The 27,182-nt window shown below is 39.3% G+C and overlaps 1 protein-coding gene across 24 annotated transcripts in view; it reads left to right on the forward strand.

The window, feature by feature from the left end:
• The first annotated feature begins 4,158 nt into the window (after nt 1–4,158).
• The window catches only part of KIDINS220 (kinase D interacting substrate 220), a 104,235-nt gene continuing 81,211 nt past the window's right edge, over nt 4,159–27,182 (forward strand). For 11 of the 24 annotated variants that reach the window (XR_012004858.1, XM_072771188.1, XM_072771190.1 and 8 more), the window contains exons 1-7: nt 4,159–4,333; nt 11,425–11,568; nt 18,685–18,783; nt 19,477–19,575; nt 21,558–21,656; nt 22,586–22,687; nt 25,310–25,408. Coding sequence is in view for 23 of the 24 variants with exons in the window: in XM_072771188.1 (XP_072627289.1) it covers nt 11,461–11,568; nt 18,685–18,783; nt 19,477–19,575; nt 21,558–21,656; nt 22,586–22,687; nt 25,310–25,408 (606 nt within the window). In the remaining variant the exon portion in view is untranslated. Of the gene's footprint in view, nt 4,334–9,679; nt 9,836–11,424; nt 11,569–13,353; nt 13,473–18,684; nt 18,784–19,476; nt 19,576–21,557; nt 21,657–22,585; nt 22,688–25,309; nt 25,409–27,182 lie in introns of those variants that run through there. The other 13 variants (XM_072771180.1, XM_072771181.1, XM_072771184.1 and 10 more) reach the window with 6 other exon arrangements.

Consider the following 27,182-nt stretch of genomic DNA (forward strand, 5'->3'; position numbering starts at 1 on the left):
TTTTACATTTTTAAATTTAAATTCAATTTGCCAACATATAGTATAACACCCAATGCTTATCCCATCAAGTGCCCTCCTCAGGGCCCATCACCCAATTACCCCAACCCCCCCCCCACCTCCCTATTAACTGCATCCTTAATTTCTCTTTCCCTCTTCCTGTTGTCCCTTGAAGTAGACTCCTTGGCTGGCAACATGAAAATGTGTCTGCTGTGCTGATAGCCTTGTTTGGTAATTAACTCCGTTATAACTTTCTTTCCTCCAGCTCTCTCCCTGTCTCTCCCTCTATCTCCCCACTTCACCTGAACACAGGGTCTTACGTTTCTCTTCTTTCTGGTGCCATCGTAGGGTGAAAGAAACTTCCTTCTGTGTGTGTGTGTGTGTGTGTGTTAATGTAGAAGGAACATACTAATCAAACTGGTCAGGGAGGAAGCTGGCAAAGATACAAGAGAAGTGATAGCAACACCACCATGAATTAAGGTGGAAAAAATGACATCTCAGGAGCGTCCTTCTTAGTCTGCTCCTTTTCAGTAGTGGCTATTTAAAGCAATAACTTTGGTCAATGATGTTTTTGTTTCAAACTGTTCAAAAAGGTAGAGTGGTAAGATTAGGGGGGATGATTCTTCCAATTTTTTTGTATTTTCCAAATTCTTTGTGATGAACACATGTTCCTTTTATAATCAGAGGAAAGCAGTTTGGAAAGCAAGATAGCGTGTAACTTCTTAAGATTTCTTTTCTAAAAAGTATTTTTATTTGTTTATTTTAGAGAGAGAGTGTGAGTGGGGAAAGGAGCAAAGGGAGAGGGAGAGGAAGCAGCAGACTCCCGGCTGAGTGTGGAGCCCAACACAGGACTTGATCCCATCTGAGCCAAAAGCAAGAGTCAGATGCCCAGCAGACTGAGCCTCCCAGGGGTCCCATAATTTCTTAACATTTCTATGAAAAAGCTCATATACAAGGAAATCAAAGCGATGTTAAGGAGATCAGACTGCTGAAATCCTCACTGCAATATGCTGATACTGTTAAAAAAAAGATGAAAGGGTGATTAAAATTACAGTGTTGATGGGAAGGTGGTAAGGGATGGAACGATAACTCCTAGTTTTCCTTCCACATAATAGCACATGTCGAAAAGTCAGACTCTTGGAGTGATTTAAGTGTTCTGCTGAAGCAAGAAAGCCTTACGATGGGTTTGCCAGAAAGATTTAGGCAAGCCGTATAAACCGCAAAAAGACCAAGGAACGTGGAAAGAGATTTTTATTTTATTTTTTTCAGATTTTATTTATTGACTCATGAGAGACACACAGAGAGAGGCAGAGACACAGCCAGAGGGAGAAGCAGGCTCCCTGCAGGGAGCCTGATGTGGGACTTGATCCCAGGACCCCGGGGTCTTGCCCTGAGCCAAAGGCAGAGGTTCATCCTGAGAGAGATGTTTGAAAGAAAGCTGAGGGGAAAGCATTTCACTTCTATTTTGCAAGAGTTCCACTGTGGCAAGAAAGGAGTGTTAGAGTCCTTGAGTATGAAAGGAATAAACAGCATTTGGCATGACTTAGGAAATACTCATTATCTAAATAGATATAATTTCCTAAATGTAACCGGTATGTTGATAGAAGGAAGGGGATACAGTGAGATTATAAAGTGACCTGATTTTTCCTCAGGACTGCACCTGTAAATGCTTCGCAGTACTTGCGGCCTCCCACCCCTGGATGAAATTTCCAGCAGGTCTCCTCACTCTTAGATCGTATCTAGTCACTTTTAGTAAAAACTATCATTTTGGTAATTAAACGCTTGGCCTGGTATAATAGTAAAACCCCGTCCCCAGGTCAGACTTGTGATGGAGGGGGAACCCTACTTGGTGAGTGTTTTGTCTCCTTCATTGCTTCTCTTTCCTCCCACTCTGCCTCCCTGGAATCCCACCCTCCTCTAGTCCTCCATTAAAATGTGGGCTGGAGTAAAGCCTGTTCTTCCCAGGCAGTTATCTGGACTGTTTTTAAAAACAAACAAACAAACAAACAAAAACTCCTTAAAAGAACAACTTGTACACAGAGTATCTTCAGGGATTTTTATTTAGGGGGAGGAGGCGGGGAGGAGGTTCTTGTAGCAGAGGCAATGGTCCTTTCAGCATTTGGGACTGAATGTCCCACATCTAGGATGGGGTTTGCAAGGCTTTTACCTGAGAACTCCCCACTGCAGTGCAGAGGTGCTTGGGGCCACCTAAGCCAGAGATGGACAGCTTCCTGCCCTAACTCCCCGATCTTGCTTACTGTTGTATATTCCAATTTCCCCCAAGAGAGGCCTTCTGGTGCGCTGGTTCATGGCACTCAGCAGGGCTCATGTGTGGTGGGCACAGCTTAACTGATGCAGAAGCCCCTGGCCTTGTTGTGGAGGCAATGCTGCTGCTGCCCTTACAAAAATTAGGGGGTACAAGGGCTGGGGGGAGGAGTGGTGAAGTGGGGATTATCATGGGCGTAGCTCCTCTCATCATGGTGTCCCCCATGGAGAGGCACACAAGGATTGAAGAACCCCATCTGCCTGAGTTGTGGTTTCACTAGCCAACATTGCAGCGAGATCTTCAGTGCCTTTTGACCCAATCCACATTTTCTCTATGTTCACAAATTCATCAAGAAGACCTGTCAGATACCTTGCTGACTACTCAGAATTCATTATGGTTAGAACACAGGTTGCTTGTACACAGAGGCTACATACAGATCCTTATGAAACCGCAAATTCCAATTCCCATGCCACTTTCACAATCAGTGGCTACTAAAATGTCACCTTGTATCATATGTAGGCCCTCAAAAAATTATTTGACATTAAAACAGTATATTCATATTGAAATCATTGATTTGGACACAATAGGACTCAAACCCAAGACTGAGAATGGTATGTCATTGGAATCTGCTGGGGAGATTTTGTTTTTTAAAGATTTTATTTATTTATTCATGCAAAACAGAGAGAGAGAGAGGCAGAGACACAGGCAGAGGGAGAAGCAGGCTCCCTGTGGGGAGTCCAATACGGAACTTGATCCCAGGACCCTGGGATCACATCATGGGCCAAAGGCAGATGCTCAACCCCTGAGCCACCCAGGTGCCCCTTCTGGGGAGTTATTTTTAAGTCCCCAAATGTGACCTTAATTTTTAAGAAGGTCCACTGATTCTGACGTGCCAAGGTTGGGAACCATTGATAAATATTTCCCAGTGGATCAATCCAGCAACTCCCGGTAAAAGCCAACAAGGCATATGGCTACATCAGATGTTGGTGTGACATGCACGAGACAAGGAGACATTACCCCAGATCATATGACAGGGTTGTAAATAGTGCGGTTTCTTCCTTAGTGGCTTGCTTAGGCCACACACTGTTCCAAACAGATTAAGGGAGTTGATGTGGAATAAGGATAGGGTGAACCTCATCGTGGGGGGGAAGACAGGTAAACAGGAAAATATGCTTAACACAAGATCTCTGAGTACCTACTAGGCATTAGGGAGTAAGACGGTGGATACAGAAGATGGACTATACAACTCTGCTTGAGGACATCCAAGAAGCTACACCAAATTGGGGACCACTTCAGTTGCATCCTTGGGAATCAGCTGGACAAGAGGGAGGGAAGAATGTCCAGGGGAGGAAACAATACTGTGCAAAGAATGGAGAGGAGAGACAGTATGGCCCAATGTTCCAGGAACTGCAAATACTTGCCAGCCTGGGGATGGGGGCAGGATAGGAGGAGAGTAGTGAAGAGACCAACGTGGGACCGGATCCTGGGTCTCCAGGATCACGCCCTGGGCCAAAGGCGGCGCTAAACCTCTGAGCCACCCAGGGATCCCCTCTCTCCCCAAATTTTGATTGCAACGGTGACTAGGGATCATAAATTAACTGTAATTAAAGGAGTGACACTGACAAGGAAGAAAATATTGCCCTTGTCAAAAATACACCCATTTGTAGGTCAGAGGCCACTGAGTCCGGCGAGTTGCTGGCCCCACGCGGTGCCCACCGCACCGCGCCCTCCAGCCTCCGCTCTTCGGGGGCGTGGCCACTGCCCCCCCGCCTCCGGGGGCGTGGCCACTGCCGCCCGCCCCCGTCCGGCTCCCCGCCCTCAGGGGGCGTGGCCACCGCATCCAGCCCCGCCCCTCGCGCTCCGGGGGCGTGGCCACTGCCGCCCGCCCCGCCCCGCGCCCACGTGACCTGTCAGTGCGCGGAGAGGGAGGAAGATGGCTGCCGGGTTTGGGGACGGCGAAGCGCTGGAAGCCGCCGTCTCTCCCTTTCCCGTTTTCTGACAGCACCTGCGGCAAAGGAAACCCTTTCTGTTCACGCCGTGGGCGCGGTCCCCAGGCCGGGTTGTGAGACGGTCAGTGCGACGGTCGGCTTCGCCGGGTGACGGGGAGAGGAAGTGGGGGCGAAGCACAGCGGGGAGGGGGCGAGGCCACGAATCTGGGTGGGCGAGGCCGAGAGTGGGGGGCGCGGGGCCAGGTGGGGAGGGGGCGAGGCGGGGTGTGGGGGCCCAGGGCCGGGGGAGGAGGGGGAGGGGCTGGGGCCTGTGAGGCAGGGCCGCGGCCGGGTGAGGAGGGGGAGGCGGGGTGTGCGCGCCCGCGGCCGGGGGGAGGGGCTGGGGCGGGTGAGGCAGGGCCGCGGCCAGGTGAGGAGGGGGGTGTGGGGGCTCGCGGCCTGGTGAGGAAGGGGAGGGTGAGGAGGGGGGAGGCGGGATGTGCGCGCCCGCGGCCTGGTGAGGAGAGGGTGGGTGAGGTGGGGTGAGGAGGGGGAGGCGGGGTGTGCGCGCCCGCGGCCGGGGGGGAAGGGGGAGGGGCTGGGGCGAGTGAGGCAGGGCCGCGGCCAGGTGAGGAGAGGGGAGCCCGGGTGTGCGCGCCCGCGGCAGGGTGAGGAGGGGTGAGGGGAGCCCGGGTGTGCGCGCCCGCGGCCTGAGCGGGAGGGGCCCGGCGAGGCAGGGCCGGTCGGGGCGCGGAGAGGGCGAGGGCGAGGGCGAGGGCGGGCGCGGGGCCTGCCGCTGGGCGCTGGGGCCCTGGAGGTCTGGCGTTTCCCGAGAGGCCTCGGGCGTGCTGTCCGCGGCGGTCGGTGAGTCGGCGGGCGGAGAGGGGCTGGGCTGGGGGAGGGGCCGGGCCTCAGTGAAACCATTTGTTTTGGGTTGTGCGGCAGCCGCTGGCACACGCTCCGCGTCGGGACCCGCCTCGGCTGGTACCGTTAAGGCAGGTGTCCCAGGTGCCTTTCCCTGGGCGTCCAGCGGGGAGGTGGTCGGTTTTCCTCCTTTGCTTTCTTATCGGGCTTCATTGCTCCATTGTCCTGTGCAGGCCTTGAAGTGCTTGGCAAGACATCCCCAAGCCGTTGATGACGATGCTTCCACAGTTTATTTATAGGGAAACGATTTCTTTGTCAGCCAGCAATATGGATTATTTTTCTTTCAAGTTGTTTTAACATGGAGAAAGGTTTAAACCAATGAAGAACGTTTTCCTATTTGCAACTGTTTATGGAACCGTCTCTGCCAGCCGCTAGGGGCGCTGGCTAAAAATGTAGGTTTCCTAGCCTTACCCTCAGAAATTCCCATTCGGCTGGCCTGGGGTGTGGCTCTGGAATCACCCCTTCCGAGTCCACGGGGGGCGATTCTGATGTTTTGTCATTGCCCACACTCTGGCAACACTGAGGACCGAACGTCTAAAAATGGTTAATACCCCTTCGGGAGCTGATGGAGAGCCAGGGGGAGAAATGGGGCGGCCAGGTTGTGTTCTTTGTTCTCTGCATTAGTCACAAGGACACTCTCATCAGAATCATTTTGGGGTGCTTGTTAAAATGTCAATTCTGGGCCCACCGCAGATCTACCGGATGGGATTTTTTGGTGGAGAAGCCAAGGAATATTTGTTTTTGGCAAACTTCCCAAGTAGCTCTGGTGCACACAAGTTTGAGAATCCTTGTTCTGCATTCTTTGTGTGAATGATTTCCAGATCTGTTTTTACGGCTACTGCGTGGATTAACCAACCTAGCTTTTTTGGAGCACCTCAGCTTCCGCCTGGCCAAAGCATCCGTGTCAGGAGTGGTGGGGAAGGAGGGGGCCTGAAGAGAAAAATCCTGACTTCCCCTTTTTGTTAATGGGTATGCCCTCCTCCAGTCACCTGTGCTTGACATCTAGTTGTCCTTGACTTTTTAATCTCCAGTCACATAGTTTCTTTGATTTTTACATCCAGAATCTCTCTGCTGGATATTTTGGTAGGTTAAAAGGTCAAATATCAGGGATTTTATATTGTTTAAGCTCATATCTGCCATTTTTCTTTATTCCCACCACCCATCCCCTTCCTGTGGGTTGTTTTGGTGGTTTCCTGACTGGTGTCCAGAGTTCTAATTCTTTGTGATTTTCTGGTCTGGGCCACATACCCTGCTGGGAAATGAACTTTCCTAGGATCATGCCAGTGTGCCATCTCCCTCTTCCTGCTTTTGCTCAAAAACTCAGTTTCTCAGGTTTATCTGTTACTGTATTGGTGCTGTTTAAAAGGCAAGAACAGATACTTACTCTTTTACCTCAAGGAAAAGGAAATTTATAGGACTTAATGAGAATCAGCAAGAAATCAGAATCCAAGGCCACTTCACCTCTCTCTCTCTCTCTCTCTCTCTCTCTCTCAGGGGCCACATTTGTTTTCTTGGGTTATGAGGAATCTTTTTCTCTATTCATATCTGTTAGGTTCTCTCTGCTGACTAGCTGTCTCAAAACTGTATCAGTTGGCACATGGCTCATAATGACTGAGTCTTGGGTTTCTAATTCCCAGTTCTAAAAAGAGGAATCTCATTAGCCTGGCTTATGTTTTTGAACATTCACATGTCCTAGATCATGTGCCCATCCCTGGTAATGGCTGATGTAGAACACAGGGTAGCAGAGCCTGTGGGCAGGCAAAGGCCTATAGACGAGGCGCGTTTAGTACACCTATGCAGTTATTTCGATTTGACAGTTACCTATAATGTTTCTACTTGGTCTATTCCTGTGGTAGGTTCTGGGGATAAAAGAACAAAGGAGAGACAGCCCTTGTCCTTGAAGAAGTTACAGATCTAACCAGCCACCCTCTTTCCAATCTTAGCACTTTTTACTTAAACGTCCCATCCATGCTATACATTGTTTCTTGGGCATACACCACATAGTCCTTTGGCTTTTTTATCTTCACATGAGAATACCAAGGTCTAACTGTGCATGCCAGGCCAGTTCCTGACCATCAGGGGCTGTTTTTCTCTTTCTTAGGCTCAATTTTATAGGCATTGTGCCAGATATAAGGTGGGTCTTGCCTCAAGGACTTGAAGTTTAGAGTTGTCGGCAACGATGAGTAAAATGGTATATGAGCTGTCAGAGTTTAGGTATATCCACAGGGTGTGGAGTCTAAGAAAGTAAGCCAGTCAGTGGAGGCTTCCAGAAGATAATGTTAGAGCCATGTCCACAAGGATGAGTAGAAACTATCCAGGCATGTCCGTGAAGGATGGGCTTTCTAATCTGAGAGGGTAATAAGTGCAGAGGCCTGGAAAAAAGAAAGTGTGGGGCAGCCAACGGTTGCAAACAGATTAGTCTGCCTAGACCTGGAAGAGTGGATGTGAGTAGGGAAGCAGCTTTGGGTCAAGAATGGGTGAGGCTGGACTGGTAAGATGGGGCCAGATTGCTCTGCGTAGAGCAAAGCTTTTCATAGGAATTATAGAATTGAATCTCTACAGTGGCTTTCAAAGGCTCTGAGGACTTCAGTTCCTTGAATAACTAGTGAGTAATGAAGCTATCATCTTTTGTTCTCCCAGAATGAATTTATGGGGAACTTAACAGAAGGATTCTAAAAGAAGTGTGTTTTAGATCCCTTTTCAATGTGTCAGCTTGATTGAGGGTGGGAGAAGACTGGAGAGAGGAGATAAAAAGTTGGGGGACTATCCCATTGATCCAGATGAAAGATGGTACAGTAGAAATTCTTAGAACAGGTGCCTAGATTACAGCAGTTTCCTTTTTTCTGGAAACTGTGCCATTACTATATGACCTTATAATCCCCTCCTAACCTTGTGACTATAGTTAATTGGTTCTGGTTGCCACTTGACCCAACCTGGGACTTTTGGATCTGGGAACAAGAATAGTGTGCGCGCTCTCTCTCTCTCTCTTTTTAATTTTTTCAGAGGGGGAACACAAGCAGAGGGAATGGCAGGCAGATGGAGAGGGAGAAGCAGTCTCCCTGCTCAGGGACATGGGGCTGAAGCCCAGGACCCTGGGATCATGACCTGAGCTGAAGGCAGATATTTAACTGACTGTGCCACCCAGGCACTCCTCTTTTCTCTTTTTCTTTTTTGAGAAACTATCTGATTTGGGACTTAGATAGCTGTTGGCTGCCATATTCTTATTTGTGTAGAAGTTGGTCTATAATGAAAATAGATTAAGCCAACAGAGAATGAGGATTCTACTGGCATTTGAAGTCCAGTGGCACCCACCTTTCCCACAGTGTGGTTTTGCGAAATAAATCAGTATCCTTAAAATGAATTTCCAATTTTGCTTAAGCGAGTTTAAATTTGTCTCTTGTACCCTGAGGAGTCTTGATTAATATAGATGATGAAGGCCCTAAACTAGAGCACTGAGGGTGGGGTTTGCAGATGTTAGAAGTTACAAGTACGTTAGACAGAAAGCAGTAATGGTTGTACTCTGGAAAGAGTGGTTGATGCTTTGATACAGTGGACATGAGGATGGTGTTCAAAATGGAGGGAGTAAATTGAACAAAGGTAGGTGTGCGGAGCTGCCTACAGGTAGGGGCATCTTTGAGCGCTTCAGTTTGATTGGGCTGTGGGAGGAAGTGGCACTGGTATAAAAAGAGAATGGTAGTTAGAGCCGGATCCTGGATGCTTTACTGAGGTATTAAACTTGATCCTATAAGATAAGAGAACAAATGAAGGCATTGAAAATTGGTGACAACTGCTAATAGAAATCTCTTACTGGTTTGCAATAATAGAAGTATCCCAAGTATTCTTGGGATGTGATATACAGCATAGGGAGTACAGTCAGTAATATTATAATAACTTTGGTGACAAATGGCAACTAGACTTAGGGGGATCAAGAGGTGTACTTGAAACTAATTGGATATTCTCTGTCAGTTATACTTTAGGAAAAAAAGTGTCGCATTCTGGAAAATTAGGAAATAATGTTTCTAAAGAAAAATATTATATTAATGCCATTACCATTTGATCTGTTTCATTTCAGTATTTAAAAATGTATATATTTATAATAGTTGAGATGCTGTGTATATAGTTTGATTTTAATTTTTTCTACCATCTAATATATCACATAGTTTTTGATGACTGTTTATTCCATTGTGTGAATTTATCATAATTTATGTAATTTCCCATCTCTAAGTTTCTTGTTCTCATGAATAAAATTGTGTTGTACTTTGTCCATATTTCCTGTGTTTTTAGAATTGATATCTAGCAGTGAAGTTAGTGGAACAAGTAACATAACTTTTTTGGAGGATTTTTGTAAAATGACGTATTACTGAGTTACACTCTACATCAGTATTATTTGCCCTTTTTACTGTCCAGTTTTGAATTTTGACAAATGCATATAATCATACTACCACTACAAGCAGGATAGGGAAGAGTTGAAGAACCCCCGTAAATTCTCTTGCACCCCAATGTAGTCCTCTCATTCTCTTCCCTTAGACTCTGACAATTTCTGATCTGTTTTATGTCCATATAGTTTTCCTTTTTCAGGATGTCTGTCTTTTGGTCCCCAGAGGGTAGACTTCTACGCCCATGCAAAACCCTATCCCAAGGCTCCGCTCATTATAGCATTAACTCAGTCTCATTTGAATCTTGTCAGCTCTCAACTTCTAAATCTCATCATCTAAATCAGGTATGAGTGAGGCTCTGGGTAGAGTCCATCTTGAGGCATAATTCCTATCCATTGTGAACCTGTGAAACTTGAGAAATAAGTCATATGCTATAAATTATAATGAGGGGACAAACATGGGATATGAGTTGACAGTGCTCAAAAAGGGGGAAAATGGAAGGATAAAAGATGTCACCAGTACCAAGTAATTTTATTCTCTTAGAGCAAAAATTTTTAACATTGGTCAACTCTGATTTATCATTTTTCTTTTTTTGAGGATGATGCTTTTAGTGTTAAAGAGTCTTTGCTTAATCCAAAATAGTCTGTGTTATCTTCCAGAATTATTGTGCTTTTAGATATTTAGGTCAATTTTAGTATATGTATTTTGCGCAAAGTATGCATTGATATTTGTTTATTTGCATTTGAATGTCCAGTTGGGTCAAACAACATGCCTACTTTTTTCGAATTTGCATTCTAGTAGTGGTAGATGAACAGTAAACACATAATATGATATATTTTCAATGGCGGTAAGTACCATGGAGAACATAAAGCAGGGCAAGGAGGTGGTGGGAGTGTGGGGACCACTGTGGAGGATGTGTGAGGTTGTTAACTATTTTATATCACAGGGTCAGGTTAGACTTTCCTAATCAGGTGAGCAAAGGAAGTGAGGGAGGGAGACGTGCATTTCTGGTGGAAGAGATTTAGGGAGACAGAATCCCTGAGGTGGCACAGTTTTTGGCGTGTTCAAGCCATGAAATGGGTAAAGGGGAGTGGTAGGAGATAAGGTCACGTAGAGTCATTGAGAGCAAGGTAACACATGTGATTTGGGTTCTGTGAGAAGCCAGTGGAGGGCTTTGAGCAGGGAAAGATGGAATCTGACTCAGGACCACTCCAGGTGGGGTTCTTCAGTCAGCAGATGAAGCAGCATCTCCTGGGAGCTTGTTAAAAATGCAGACTTGGGCTGCACGCACACCTACCAAATCAGAATCTCTGAGGGTAAGGCCTAGGCATCTGGGTTTTGCAAGCTCTCTAGGTGATTCTGATGCATGTTGTGGTTTAAGAAGCTCTGGTCAGACTTAGGTTTTCAGAATATCACTGTGGTTGCCTTGTGGAGGATGGACTGTAGAGAAGGCAAATGGAAGTAGGAAGAGCAGTTGGGATCTAGATGAGAAGTCATAGTGGCTTGGACCACAGTGATTGTGTTGGAGATGGTGAGCAGTAGTTAGATTTAAAATATGTTTTCTAGGTAAAGCCAATCTACTAGGATTTCCTAATAAAATGAGTGTAGAGTGTAGAGAATGAGATAAGTCGGGTAGTTCCATTGGAAGGATGGAGCTGGAACAGCCATTTACAGAGATGGAGGAGCTGTGGAGCACTTTCTTCTATTAAGGGGTGGTGATGAGGAGGATGGATTGAGGGATGCATTTGGAGTTTAGGATTTGGATGAGTTAAGATTGAGATGTGTGTGAGACTTGGGAAGGGAGGGGTGGGCATTTTGACAGCTGAGCTGTAGGGCCTTGTACAAGTGTAAGGTTAAAAATGATAAGATAGTAGCAAATTAGTTTTTTCCTAATCACAAATTATGTGTATTTTATCTAATCTACTTTTAACAGGTATTGGATTAAGGATAACTACAGCTTTTTGTGAAAATGTCAGTTCTGATATCACAGAGTGTAATAAATTATGTAGAAGAAGAAAACATTCCTGCCCTGAAAGCTCTTCTTGAAAAATGCAAAGATGTAGATGAGAGAAATGAGGTAAGACCAAGTTTCCTTTCTTTCTTTTTCTTTTCTTTCTTTCGTTTTCTTTTTTTTTTTTCCACACCCAATATGGGGCTTGAACTCAGGACCCCGGGATCAAGAGTCAGGTGCTCTACTGAATGAGCCAGACTGGCACCCCTAAGACCGAGTTTCTAAAATTAAATTCTTTTCATGAATATTTGTTAACTAGTGACTTCTGTGTACAAGGATACAAGTGAATATGAAATACAAAGTTCTTAGCTCTGGTAAAGTTGTTCAAAGTACTTCAAATTCTGTACTTTTGGAATACATTTGAACTCATATATTTGATTGAATGTGGAGTTTAGATTTATGATTGATTTTTTTTTTTTTGGTGGAATAACCAATATTTGGGAAGTTTGATTACTAAAGTCTGAAGTATTTCTAGGAAGTTTTAGAGAGTTTCTAGACCCACTCTTCCTAGAAATAGATTAGACAAAATTTTAAAAATATTTTCTTTAATGGTACCTTGGTTCTCTAAGTTATTCATTTCATGCACTTAGGGATTTTAAAGAGCCTACATCTTTAAAGGATAGTTAAATAGGTTATGTGTTTTGTTTAATAAGATAGGGAAATATATATTTACCATTTTCATTAACTTCTATTAGATATTTCTATTCAACAATATAAGTAAATAGACGTTGATCTTATCTAATCATGAAGCACCATTCTGCAGCATTTTAGGGGCTAAAAAACTTTTTGTATGAATTTTCTAAGTGTCAAAGTTTGTATGTATTTTATGGAATTTAAGAAAAATAAAACTTTCGGGGCACCAGACCAGCTCAGCTGGAAGAGCATGTGACGATTGATCTCATGATGATGAGTTTAAGTCCCACATTGGATGTAGAGATTACTTAAAAATAAATTTAAAAAAGATTTAAGAAAAAAAGGAAAAAGCTTCTTAAAGCTGTATTTTCAATGTAGTTTTTTTTTGCCAGTGAATGAGGAGTGATACATATATATGTATGTATGTGTGAACATATATGTATCTGTGTGTGTAGACATGTAAAGAAGTTTCAGTTTTTTTATTGTAGGGGGAAAAAACAAAATTTATCATCTTAACCATTTTTAAGTGTATAATTCATTTGTGTTCAGTCATGTAACTAATTTATAATGTTCTGAAATATCTCCAGATCTTTTTCAAGTCAAAAACTCCATGTTGGTTAAACAGCAACTCCCTATTTCTTTTCTCCCCAGCCCCTGGTAACTACTCTTATACTTTCTGTTTCTATGAATTTGACTGCTCTTTTTTTTTTTTTTTTAAATTTGACTGCTCTTGATACCTCATATAAGTGGGATCAAACAGTATTTGTCTTTTTATAATGGCTGATTTCACTTAGCATAATATTCTTAAGGTTCAATAATGTAGCATATGACAAGATTTCTTTCCTTTTAATAGAGTTGAATACCATTCCATTGTATTTTGTTTATGCATTTATCTATTGATGGACATTTGGGTATTTTTTCTTCCTCTTGTCTATTGTGAATAGTGCTGCTATGAACATGAATATGCAAATATTATAAATGTTTAAAGTTGTGGAATCAGCAGTTATTTTATGATAATTATTTTTGACATAGGGTACCTAATTTCTTTAAATGTTAGTAACTGTCACAAGGAAATCTTAACATAAAAATTTTGTTATTGTATACAGAAATTGTTGCTGCTATAATCTTATGATAGTTAATGTTTTTAATTGAATCAGCTCATTTAAATTGCATAGCAACTCTATAAAGAGTAATACTGTTATTTATCTTGATTTACAGTTAAATGGCCAGTTTCCTATCCAAGTTACTACCTGGTAGAACCCAAATTTGAATGCTGCTCTGTTTTATTTCAAAGTATAACCTGTTTATGCTCTGTTGCCATTCTTTGAGTTTTCAGAGTAAGTTCAATCTAATGATAGGCACATATTTTCAGTGTTTCTGTATTGAATATAATATATTTTGATTAGGTAACTCTTCTCTGATTATGCAAGTTGTCAATAATTGTTCTCAATAGGTAAGAGAGAATTTATAATTGGAGATTGTTCATTGTTATAGTTACTTTAAAAAGTGGTCATTTTATTAGCATTTATTAGCATATTTGAAATAACAAAAGGATGATAGTTTAAAAAGATTAAATATTACTTCATAGACATTTTCTATAAGAATACCAAGGAAATAGTTTCACTTGGAAGGAGAAATATAGCTTATCAGTAAGCACAAAATTATTAATCTTTCCCATAAAGAATGAAGCATATTTGGTATAGAGAGCTTCACTAAATCGTGCATGTGGTAGCATTTAACTGGTATTAATGTTATTTATTATTTTTTTATTTTTAATTTATTTATTTAAAGAGTGTACAAGCAGGGGGAGGTACATGCAGAGGGAGAGGGAGACTCTCAAGCAGACTGCACTGAGCTTGGAGCCCAAGGCCAGGGGTTGATCTCACAACTCTTGAGATCATGATCTGAGGTGAAATCAAGAGTCACCTGCTTAGCTGAATGAGCTACCCAGGCATTCCTGACATTAATGGTATTTTTATCTAGTTTAGGGTTGCATCAATTGAAATTAGAGTTTTAAAATAACGATTTGAAGCAACCTGGATTGTTAATTATGGCTCAGTGTTAGAGTTGGAGAGAAAGTAGCTTTCTCCAGGCTTTTTTGGGGTATTTTGCTTCTATGGCTTCTGATAAAATTTAAATTTTATAGAATTCTGTAAAGTTGTATGGATTTTCTTCTCTTTTTTCCTCCCTTTAAAATTATTTTACTTTATATTAATGTGTTTTGGTTATCAGTTTTGAAAAGTTCTCTTAAAGATTACATCAATAAAATAAAATAATGTGGGGAAAATTGTTGTACTGTATTTAGCATACAGTTAGCTACCCTCAGTAATGCTAATTTCCTGCATTCTTTCCTCTGAGCTTTATTTATAAACTAGATAGCTCTTGGCCTGTGAATGTTCTCAATGATGGCAGATTTTTGCCCTTGGTAGGATAGTGAAGGACTTTTGTTTTAGAAAGAACAGAAAATTACTCTCAGCTCTTCTTGGTACAAGATTGTAGTGCTGAGGTAGGACACCATTTTCCCAAGAAAATAAAGTGGGACTCCAAATTCGAGGGATGGATTTGTTTATATGCTTAGAAATAGGCTCTGAGGGAAATTTCAAAGGAGAATTTAAAAATATTTTAGTTTTGGGATGCCTGGGTGTCTCAGTGGTTGAGTGTCTGCCTTTGGCTCAGGTCGTGATCCCAGGGTCCTGGGATTGAGTCCTGCATCAGGCTCCCTGCTCAGAGCCTGCTTCTCCCTCTGCCTGTGTCTCTGCTTCTCTCTCTGTGTCTCTTATGAATAAATAAATAAAATCTTTTAAAAGGAAAAAAAAACTGATAAGTTTAAAAAAATAAAAAATAAAAATATTTTAGTTTCACTACAATTATCAGAAGAAGTATATATTCTCTAAAGGTTTACTTTAAAGGGCAGTGGTTATTGAGACTTTAGTACACCCAAATAAGTAGAAGTAGTTACTCTAGGAATTGGGCAGAGCAAAGAGATGGTGAATAGGAAATGTTTTTGCATTCTAGTCTTCTGGGAAGCTGAGATAAGTATGGTACCTGTTGAGGGAACTTCCGTTGGTGCAATGTTTGTTATAATGTGTTTTGGCTTGGGAGATCCTTATAAGTGGAGTAGGGGTCATGTGAGTTCTGTGATTCTCTGTATTTTGGAAAGCAATGGGCTTGGGGTTTACTGGGATGTGCAGGATTAGGTATGGAAGGGGCCTGATTCATACCCCTGAAGGGGTATGATTCATTTTGAAGTGGAAGAATAAAGTTGTCATGGCTGATTCTAAGTTAGTCTGTCTCTACAAGTGTAGTTATAAGATTGGTTAAGCAAGAACTAATAGAATAAATATTTTGTTATAAGCCTTGCTTAATGTAACTTTTCTTCTATCTTTGAGAATCTAATAAAACTTCATGGTAGCCTTTTTTTTTAATTTTTATTTATTTATGATAGTCACAGAGAGAGAGAGAGGCAGAGACACAGGCAGAGGGAGAAGCAGGCTCCATGCACCGGGAGCCCGACGTGGGATTCGATCCCGGGTCTCCAGGATCGCTCCCTGGGCCAAAGGCAGGCGCCAAACCGCTGCGCCACCCAGGGATCCCCTCATGGTAGCCTCTTTTGACAGTTATTTATCTTTTTGATTTTAGTGTAGCTGTAAAGGTGTATTAGTTAAGAATTACGTAGGATTGCATGTAATAGATCCTAAAACAATGTCTTAATCAAATTAAGGTCTTATTTTTTGCACGTGAGGACAAGCTGGAGGAACCATTCCAAGGTTGATACGTTGGATTCCGGAAATCTTCCCAGGTTCCTTCTGCCTCTCTCTCTACTCTGCACTGTGTGCTGGTAACTGCACATCAGCCATCTTGCCATGTTCACCAATGTGTCTACATATGGGGCAAGAAAAAGGAAGAAGGCAGCTGAGCTCGTCTAATTGCTGAGCTGTCCTGGGAGACTTAGCTCAAGCAGTAGCATAGGATGATTTCCAGCTGCAAGTGAGGCTGAACAGTGTGGGTTTTTTTTTAGCTGAGCACATTGCTGCCCCTAAACAAAATCCTGTCACTTTGAATGCTGGAGAGACCACTAATAGTTTCTGCAAGAGAAAGTAATGACTATTCAAGTTTTAAATTTGGCTTGTTTCAGGATGCCTGGGTTGTTCAGTGGATGAGCGTCTACCTTCAGCTCCGTGTGGTCCCGGGGTTCCGGGATTGAGTCCCACATCGGGCTCCCTGCATGGAGACTGCTTCTCCCTCTGCCTATGTCTCTGCCTCTGTGTCTCTCATGAATAAATGAATAAAAAAATCTTTAAACATAAATAAATTTGGCTTGTTTCTAGTTAATCAAATTTATACCATGTTTCTTATTTGTCTTATAGATATGTATGCACATCTACATTATTTTCTCCCTCATACTCAAGAAGCACCTATCTCTGTGAACTTTCTGAAATGACTGTGACCCCAGAAAGTAAACAGGAAAATTCTGAGTCTCTGGAATTACTAATCTGAAAACTCTGATGTAAAATTCATATATCGTTAGGGCCATGGATTCAGGATTACTTGGTTTTAATTTGTGTATTATATCAATGTCTTTGTTATCTCACTTTTTATCACGGTCGATTAGGAAGGAAAAGGTTGCTATAGAAAGTTTGTCGAAGAAGTTACAGCTGACAGAAGCAAGCTTGGTGTAGTAATTGATGTCTGTAGTTATGACTCAATTGCAAATGTAATGTTTAAGGTAATCTGTTTAACAAGTAGTAAGTAATGTGTGCATTGCTTTTTAAAGTAATAGTTATCATAAAATATATAATCAAATTTAATGTTTAAAGGATAAGCTTTTTCACCTGGAAAAATCTATTTGTGAATAATACCTCATTCCCTGATGACCTTGGTTGAATGATGCATAATTTAATATCCACTGTTATATAAGAATGTCTCTATTTAAAGCAATTTACTTTTATACTTTGCTTAAACCAATATTTGTGTTTTAAGTCTTTGCTTGTATTATTCTTATAATAGCATCTGTTGTATTTTACCAGTTATTGTATTTGCTTCTTTGTATGTTGCCATTGACAGATTTTTTTAATTCTTTGAGCTTTTGCTCACTCATTTACTCAACAGATATTTGAATATCTGTGTGACAATCACTGTCCTTCACACTGGTGATACATTATTATTTTTACATCTACACTTATGTTTATTCTTTTCATACAGTGTAATACCAGTTTCAGGTGTACAATTTAGTGATTTAGCACGTCCATACAACACCTGATGCTCATCCTCTCTTTAACTCCACCCCCACTCACCTCTTCTCTGGTAACCATCAGTGTGTTCTCTATACTTAAGAGTCTGTTTCTTGGTTGCCTCTCTTTTTGGGAGAATACAGTATTAAATTAAAAAAAAACAAAAAACAAAAACAGACATGCATCTTACCCTCATGGAATTTAGAGCCTTTAGGAGAAATGGACAGTTATCAGTTGTTAATCAAACAAACATAATCACAAAGTTTAGTATAATAAAGGAGAATTAGGGGGGCTTAGTCAGACTTTCTTGAGGGGTTGATGTTTGACCCAAGAGCTGAAGGATGGGTGGTAGTTAATTGGGTGGGACAGAGGGAAAACTGTTGTGAGGGTCCAGAGGTGGGAAAGAGCTTAGGAGTATGTTGGTGGGGAGGGAATGGGACAGAGTAAGTTTTGAGGTAGTCCTGCCATGGCCACTGTAAGTATTTTGTTTCTGATCCAAAAGAGCAATAGTGGTTACTGGGGATTTTACACAGAAACGATGTCATGTTAGCATTTAACACATATATCAGTGACCCCACACTGATATATACATAGTAAGTAGATACTTAAATATTTGACTAATTGAACTTAATTTTTGGTGTAAATTTTTTTCTCATATACCTTAGTATGTTTTAACACTTTTAGTACTATCATTGTTAGCCCACTGCTGCTCATCTGTTTCTTACCATGGCCCTTACAGAAGATGATCATGTGTGTATTGTCCTTGTGGTAGATGAGTCCTGCTTGTGGAAGGAACCCATCCCAGGATCTGGCTGCCCAGGCCTGCTGTATTCTCAGGGCTTAGATGTACTGTCTCTTACTACTGTGTCTCATTCTAGGCACATAGGGGGCAACTGGAGGTTTTTATGTATAGTTTTACTTTCCTCCCTCTTGCCCTGATGAACATCTTGCATATATGGTTAAAATCACATTCTGTATCATATTTTTATCTGGTATTGTTAGAGAATTTGGTTACCATAGATATGCTAAGATTTTTATATACATTGTGGTAATTACTTCTCAGAGCCTAGTATTCATCTTTTCTTGTTTTGAATGAAATTGTAGTGCCAAAACCAGACTACTAATGCTTTAGCCAAAAAAGTTTCATTTTCTCTTTGACTTGGATATTATTAGCAAATTGAAAACTTAAGATTTCAAAGGTGTTTCTAAATTTGAGAAATTCTGTAAACAATGTTTAACATAACATTGTGGAAACACAAGTGTGGTATATTTAACTGTGGCATTTCATAAAGCCCTCTGTGTCTTTTATATTTTTTAGTGTGGCCAGACCCCATTGATGATAGCCGCTGAACAAGGCAATCTGGAAATAGTGAAGGAGTTAATTAAGAATGGAGCTAATTGCAATCTGGAAGATCTGGTATATATTAAAATAATCTGTTGTCTTTTCCTTAACTTTGTTGTTTTTAAGAAGTGATTCAAAATTAGTAGATTACAATTGTTCTTTCAGGTCTATCTTAATTTTGCCTAATATGCAAAGTCAGTTTTTTAAAGGGGTGATGCAGGAGAAATTTTTACTTTCAATGAAAAGTCAGCTCTTTGTTTTTTATATACAGATGGTACTGACTGAATAGGGAGCACATATACTTAGATACTTGTAGCCTTTATTTAAAAATAAAGGACAGTAGTTTTTTTTATCATGTAGTTTCTAAATATATCATGGGATCACGTTAGTTTAATAGCCTGTGAATGTGCTCTTAAATCTGATGACGGCTCTTTAATTTCAATTTATAGTAATGGTTGGCAGCCACAAGGATTAACTTTAAGGTTTTGATAGTCATCTTGTCTTTTTTTAAAAAAAATGCAATATGTAATTAGACATTCAGTGAAAAGACTGAACGAGCAGTTGTGAAAGCACTTCTGCACCACTGCGGTGATACACTGATAAATTCTTAACAGAGCTTATGCTTTGGTGTTATTTTAGAGTTGTTTAGAGTGGGTCAGATCATGTCAATTTGGTATGATCATTTGGTACGTAAACTTGAATTTACTTCCCTCACTATGGGTTGTGATTTTTGGTTTTGAAATGGTAACATTGGTGACTGTGTTCAAGGATAACTGGACAGCACTTATATCGGCATCCAAGGAAGGGCACGTGCACATTGTAGAAGAACTGCTTAAGTGTGGGGTCAACTTGGAGCACCGTGATATGGTATGTGCGTCACTTAAGATGTTCTGTTTAATTAGCTGGAATCTTAATCAGTAGCAAGTATGTCTGGAACCTTGTACTTTTGTGCATGAGTTGATATTAAAACATCACTTTTAGGATTTGGGGCCGGGCATTGAAACAACCCTCAAGAATGTATAAAAACCCAGGTGAGATAATGACCTTTTAGAATATTCTTGATTATCATTTTCAGTTTATTTCAGAGTTTAAGATTCTAAAATATTATTAAAAACAACGCAATAATTTCCAATATATTAGTGTTTTCAAACTTAGAGAATTGTTTTCTTTAAGAGGACCTTGAAGAGGGACAGTATAGTTTTAAAATATTTTCAGTTGTTTGAAGTTACAATTTTCAGAATAATGTTTATAAGTTTATTTTTAAAATGTAATTGTATTCAGACATGCCATCCATATATATTACAGGTTGAACAAGATATGATTCTTAATCATCTTAGGTCTTAATTTGCTTCAGACATCTGCTTAAAGCATAAAGATGAAGAAAGATAATTTCTAGCTTATTTATTTTGCAAAATGTTTGCCCTTTTCCAAAGTTAATTTTAACAGTGGAATAGAGGAAGGAATTGCTCTTCCTTGATGTATAAAAACATGTACTTCTTTGCTGATAATGCTTTATGAAGTGTCAGCGGTCTGAGCTTTAAGGAACTGTAGCATTCTACCATATTGTACTTACAATTATGATTATAATTTACATAGTCTGTTTATCTCTATAATCTTATATGTATTCTCAAACTTGATGAAGTAGATGGGAAGACACAGAACTATTTTACTTTCTGTCTTTAACATTATAGTATTCAGGCAAAATACTGCTTTCCAAAGTTACCTGGGGGTTAGCTCCTAAGTAGTTATGTGATTATGTGATTCATTTGTAATATAGTTAGATTCTTTTGGCCCAGTCTGTATTCAGTTTTTCTCTCCATATTCTGGTTGATTTTCAAAAAATTTGCATACAGTAAAATTCACTCTTGGGGTATACAGTTCTATGGGTTTTGCCAAGGGCAAATGTCTTATGTCTACCACCACCTTCTGTACAGAGCAGTTAAACCACCTTAACAGTACCCTTAGACTGCTCCTTTATAATTATCCAGTCCACCCACTCCTTAGCCGCTGGCCACCACTGATCTGTTTTCCCTTTCTGCAATTGTGCCCTTTTCTGATCAGGGCAAGTATTTTTTTAATCTCCTTTTTCATGATGATGAAAGAGAATCAGAAGGATTAAGTGATTTATATTCTCAGAACCAAATGTGGATTTAAATGGTTTAAAAAAGCCCAAAACATTCATTTCTTAGTATAATTTGATTACATTGGTCTTTCTTACTGAACTGCATTATGACTGAAGAGAAAATTGCTTAAAATAAAAAAAGAAAAGAAAATTGCTCCTGTAATTTAGAAAATAGAACGTCATCATGCTGTTCATTCATACGTGATGACTTCACCCTGGAAATCCGTGATCTACAGATCTCTGCCTCAGTATCCTCTTTTTTTTAGCAAGAGGTGCCGTAATGATCTGGGATTTATAGGATATGTTTAAATGCAGGAGTTGAATATGACTGCTGGAATTCCTCTCTAGAAAAAGTCTAGACTCATACAAGAAGAATATCTAGGGACATAGAAAGTGTTCCAAAGAAAAAATTTTTAAACAGCCAAAATAAATATTGGAAATTCATTTATTTATTTTTAAATATTGGAAATTTAAAAAATCTGATATGAATGTTCTCTTTCAGTTTCCATGATATAGTCAAAATTTGGAGTAATCATTTTTGGAATTAAGAGATTTGACCTGTTTCAGATCCTATTGTGTATTTGTGAAGTTTGGGAATATAAAACTACATAGTAGTGCCTTCATACACAATGGTTTTATATAGAAATGTTCAAAAAAGGAACTTCATGAATGGCATTTTTGTGCTTGGAGATGACCAAAAGTCCCCCCACCCCCTTTTTTTCCTTAGGGAGGTTGGACAGCTCTTATGTGGGCATGTTATAAAGGCCGTACGGAAGTGGTAGAGTTGCTGCTTTCTCATGGCGCCAATCCAAGTGTCACTGGTTTGGTAAGCGTTAAAAATTTCACTCTAATACAAGTGGTAAGTTCTCTTAGGTAATGCTTAAGGCTGGTTATATTTTAGACTTCATATTGGATAGAAATTATCTACATCTTATTAAAGATAGTAATGGAGGATATAATTTCAAATCACAATGAAGTCAAGGTAAGCTTCTCGATTTTATCAACAAAAGGGCAACTCTTGGGGCTTAAACTTTAATTATAACTATTCAACATTTCAAAGGAGAATTTGAAATCCTTAATTCATCTTGCCTGTTTTTTCTGGGTATGCCTTCTTAATCTAAACTTACTTAAAGAAAGGAGATGTTGACCAAATATCCATACCATTTTTCTGTACATGTCTTTATGTGGTAATACATGCATTACTACTCTACTTAAGACTTGATCTCAGACTGCAGATTGAGAAATTATCTTACTAATGAGGGATATCCTTTTATTACTGTACACATATGTCAAAAAATCATGTTGTACACTTTATATATCTTGTGATTTTGTCAGTTATTCCTCAATAAAGCTAAAAAAGGAGAAACTTATTCAAGTTAATGGAAAGATTATATAAGTTAATGGAAGGAGTATATTATACATTTCTCTTATTAGTCTTGCCATTAGCTACGTAATCACATTAAATGTATTAATCTGTAAAAATAAATGTGTTAATAATATATATGTATTTAAAGTTGAATGTATTTTATTAGCTGATTATGTCTGATGAGTATTATGTTTTTTTAAAATGGAGAATGATCTGTGACTTGATTTTTTAACATATTACTTTGTATTACTCCCTTTATTATTTACTTTTCTTAGCAAATGTGTGTTGTAAATATCCACCTAAAAGATTTTTCTTTTCCTCCTTCCTTGCATCGTCCTTCCTCAACTTCCTTTTCTGTCTGCCTACTTCCCCACCTACCTGTCTCCCAGCAGTACAGTGTTTACCCAATCATTTGGGCAGCAGGGAGAGGCCATGCAGATATAGTGCATCTTTTACTGCAAAATGGTGCTAAAGTCAACTGCTCTGATAAGGTAGGTCAGCAGGATCTTTCCAGGTCCAGTCCATATTATGTCCACTCAGTATGTCTAAATACAAGTTTTTTCATGTGATCTCATGACTGTGCTGGTGAATCTTCTGTTTATATATATGAATGTATTTTATATAGATATCTCCTAAGTGGATCCCTTATACATAATACCTACTAGATGTTCCTCCATTGTCTTTTATATTACATTAATCATTCTCTGGAAAATAGGGATGATTCCCTATTTTTATTATTTGAAGTTTTCTATTATAACTCTTATTCCTACCTTCAGTCCTAGCTGCTTTCAAAGTATTATTGCCAGAATGGTCTTTACTAAAATTCAAGTTTAGTTTTCTGTTTCTCATGCTTAAAATGCTGAAGACATCAATCCCTGGTATATGTGTGAAGATAGGCCTTGGCTCCCTCTGCCCTTTCTCTTGCCATCTGAACCCTAAAACTAACTGCCTTTCCTGCTAGACCACCAAAGGATGTGGATGTCTGGATTCATCTGTTCTTAGCCCTTCCTTCTTGCCTTTGCATGTGCTCTTTCAGTGTGGAGGGCTCCCTCCTCCTTGTCTGCTTTACTTTCTGTTTATCCTTCACACTCAGCTTATTTGCCATCCGCTTCAGAAAGTTTACCAGAATTTTGTTCTGTTCCTTTTTTTAAAATCCTTAATATTCATCCCAAACATTTAAAAAGTGTTTATTTAATTAGAATTTGAGATATTGTGGGTAACTGTAATCTTTTCAAATTAATAACATTTCAGCGAAATATAGGAAAATATCTAATAATTAGACATTTTTGATAATTGGAATATATTCTGAGCATGAATTTAAGTAAAATAGTATTGCTTAATCTGATCGGAATATTAGGAGTCATCTTTATGTTAACCTGGATTGTGGTTTTATGGGTGTATGTATACATATGTATAAAAAAGGCAAGTAGTATATTTAAGATTGATGCATTTTATTTATTTTTTAGATTTTATTTGTTTATTTGAGACAGAAAGAGAGTGGGAGAGAAAGTAGTGGAAGGGGCAAAGGAAGAAGGAGAAGCAGACTCCCTGCTGAGCATGGAGCCTGACACATGGGGCTCAATCCCAGGACCCTAAGATAACCTGAGCCAAGTCAGATGGTTAACCAACTAAGACACCTAGGTGCCCCTAGACTGATGTATTTTATACACTTTATGCAGCTTATGCTCATTTTAAAAAGAGTATTACCTAAAATAATAGGTTAGCAAGGACTATAAAGAGATCATTGCAAATACTTAACAGTATGGCACTTAAAAGTATTGTATTGGAGACTGTTCGTTAATTCAGATTGGCTGCCTTCTATTTTTTTTCAAATTTTTATTTAAATTCTAGTTAACATTCATGCAGTGTTGGTTTCAGGAGTAGAATTTAGTGATTCATCACTTACATACAATACCTGTGCTCATCAAGATTGGCTGTCTTTTAATTCAGATAGGAGAGGTTTTATTTTATGTCTGAAGTGGATATGGTTCTCTTTGTTGATGTTTCTGATTTGACACTTTAATATGATGGTGAAATCTTTAATTTCTCCTGTTGGCCTATTGAAAAAATGCTTCATATGACCTGGCATTCAAGGCCTTTCCAGAATCAGGTATTATGCTACCTAGTCTGTCACTCTACGTTTTGAGAAAATGTTTAGTATTTAGTGTGACAAAACCAGAGTTCCTCAGTCATACTTGCCACATTTCAAATGCTCAGTAGCCATATGAGACTAGTGGCTACTGTATTGGCCAGTGTAGAATCATAGAGCATTTCCATCAGCATAGAAAGTTTTGTTGGACAGAGCTGTTATAGAAAGTAGGTGTTTATTGTATGTTTATTTCAATCTGTAGTCTCATGTAGTGAAAGATCATTGTGGGTATTCATATGTCTTTTAATTGCCAGACTCTCCAAAGATGTTGAGAATTGCTTTTATGCATAGCATACATTCTTTGATGTCTTTTGAATCACATTCAAGCTGAAGATGCCTTTGAGTGCAGTTTCTAGGAAAGTTTATTTTATCTAGTATAGAGGCTGATTTGAGGGTAGTGGTTAAAAGCTCAGACTGAAGCAGGTTTGTTGGGGTCATGGGTCTTACTCCACCTCTTAGTAGCTTTGTGACTTCAAGCCTGTAATTAATTTCTCAGGGTCTCATTTGCTGTCTGTGAAAATGTGATGCTTCAAATTTTCCTTATTCTTCTGATAGGGATTACATGAGTTAACCTATGTAAAGTACTTGGAATTCTACTTGTCATTTGCTTGTTAACTGTTTTTGCCTGTAGTAAGACTGTTGGACTTTAAATTGTATTTCACAAGATACAGGAAGCAATGAAAGCTTGTTGAAAATTAGAGGCTGTATGACTTTGACTTTGTGATAGAAAAATTGTCACTAATTATAAAAGTCAAAGTTAGTTAAAAGAGGTTTTATACAATGGTTAATCATCTCTTTAGGAGAAAGAAAGTGGGGGAAAATATGGCTTATCTAGGATTAAAATTAAAATTTGTATAAACAGTAATTTAAGAATACTCAGTATGATTTTTATCAGAAATCATGTTGAGAAAGTTTCTTTTACTACAGTTCTGATAATAATTTTAAATTTACTGTTTTTTTATAGTATGGAACTACCCCTCTGGTTTGGGCCGCACGGAAAGGTCATTTGGAGTGTGTAAAACATTTATTGGCCATGGGAGCTGATGTTGATCAAGAAGGAGCTGTAAGCATCTTTTCTGTTTAACCCATGGTTAACATATTTCTATTAGATATGTTTTTAGTTTTAAGGGAGAGAATATTCTTTCTTAGTATATGTCTAGAAAATTTTCCCTATAGTTCGTAAGTGATACTTAGAAAAACAAGCATTTTCTTTCTATTATCTTGACAAATATATTATGTTCTAGGTTGTATGTACTATAAATATATGCTTTTAAGGATCTATTGCTAATACACATAAATTTTGGGAGGCTAAAATATAAAAAACATATTCTAATCTTGCTCTTGATTGAATTAGTATTGAAATACTCTTCAAATTAAGTAGTTTGAAATACTATTAATTGAGGGAAAATAGTTATGTTCTGTTAAAATACCTTTTTTAAAAAATCTAAAATAATATTGTAATTTTTAGGATATATTTAGCTGTGACTTACTTTCTTCCTCCAATAGATTTAAAAAGGTCAGAAAGCAGCAGTCAAAACCTAGAAAGCTTAAAAATTGGTTCAATACATCCTACTGAGTAGCAGTTATTAATTCCTTATTGAGCACCTGTTATGCATGCAGCCCTGTGCCAAATGTGCTGGGGGTACTGGAGAAGCCTAACAGAGACTTTTCCCTTGATCTTGTGAGATTATAATTAAATAATAATATCATTATTTTAATATCATTTTTAAATATAATTTTAATATCATTTTAATGATATAATTATATCATTTTAATATCAGTTTTAATATCATTAAAATGATATTTATGCACAAGAAATGATTAATACAGAGTATTCTTTGCAAAATTATGTGAGATGGATCATAAAGTATTTGGAGAAAGGATAGTACCAAATCTCTGGCTGCAATAATCTCTGTAACAAAAGTGAACTCTAAATCATACTTGGCTTCTTGACATAATACCAACCAGTTCTTCCTATTTTCCACATTGACAGAACTGCTAATTGCTGATCTTTTTAAGGAGTATATAATATTTTTAGTGCTGTGTGGGAAAACAGGATTCTTAGCCATGAAATTCATACCTTTTACCTTCCTTTTCTTTGGACAATTTATCAAGTGGATAAGTGGCTTATTTCTATGATTTTTGACTCTTTTAAAATTTAATTTTTATTTTTTTTGAAAGATTTTATTTATTCATGAGAGACACAGAGAAAGAGGTAGAGACATAGGCAGAAGGAGAAGCAGGCTCCCTGTGGGGAGCCTGGTTTGGGACTTAATCCTCGGACCCCAGGATCACAACCTGAGCCAAAGGCAGATGCTCAACCACTGAACCATTCAGGTGCCCCTGATTTTTGACTCTTAATAGGATTTTAAAAGGTTATGTTATTTTAATATGTGAGAGAATTATAACTCAGTTTTGGGGGCTGATCTAATATTTCTTTTTTTTCCTTAAAGATTGTATTTATTTATTTATTTATTTATTTATTTATTTATTTATTTATTCATTCATTCATTCATTCATTCATTCATGAGAGACAGAGAGAGAGGGGCAAGACACATAGGCAGAGGGAGAAGCAGGCCCCCTGCAAAGACCCCGATGTGGGACTTGGTCCTGGATCCCAGGATCATGCCCTGAGCTTAAGGCAGACACTCAACCTCTGAGCCACCCAGGCATTCTTGATCTAATATTTCTATAAGGAAATCGTATGACGTCTCAATATAGATCAGTTTCTTAGGAAGCAGCTTAAATACTTTCGTAAATGAGTCACTTTCTTCTGTTAGGTGATTTATTTTATAAATAAGATATGCAGCTTTTATTTTTGTTAAAGATTTATTTTA

The sequence above is a fragment of the Canis lupus genome, chromosome 12 (assembly GCF_048164855.1).
Source record: "Canis lupus baileyi chromosome 12, mCanLup2.hap1, whole genome shotgun sequence".
NCBI lineage: Eukaryota > Metazoa > Chordata > Mammalia > Carnivora > Canidae > Canis > Canis lupus.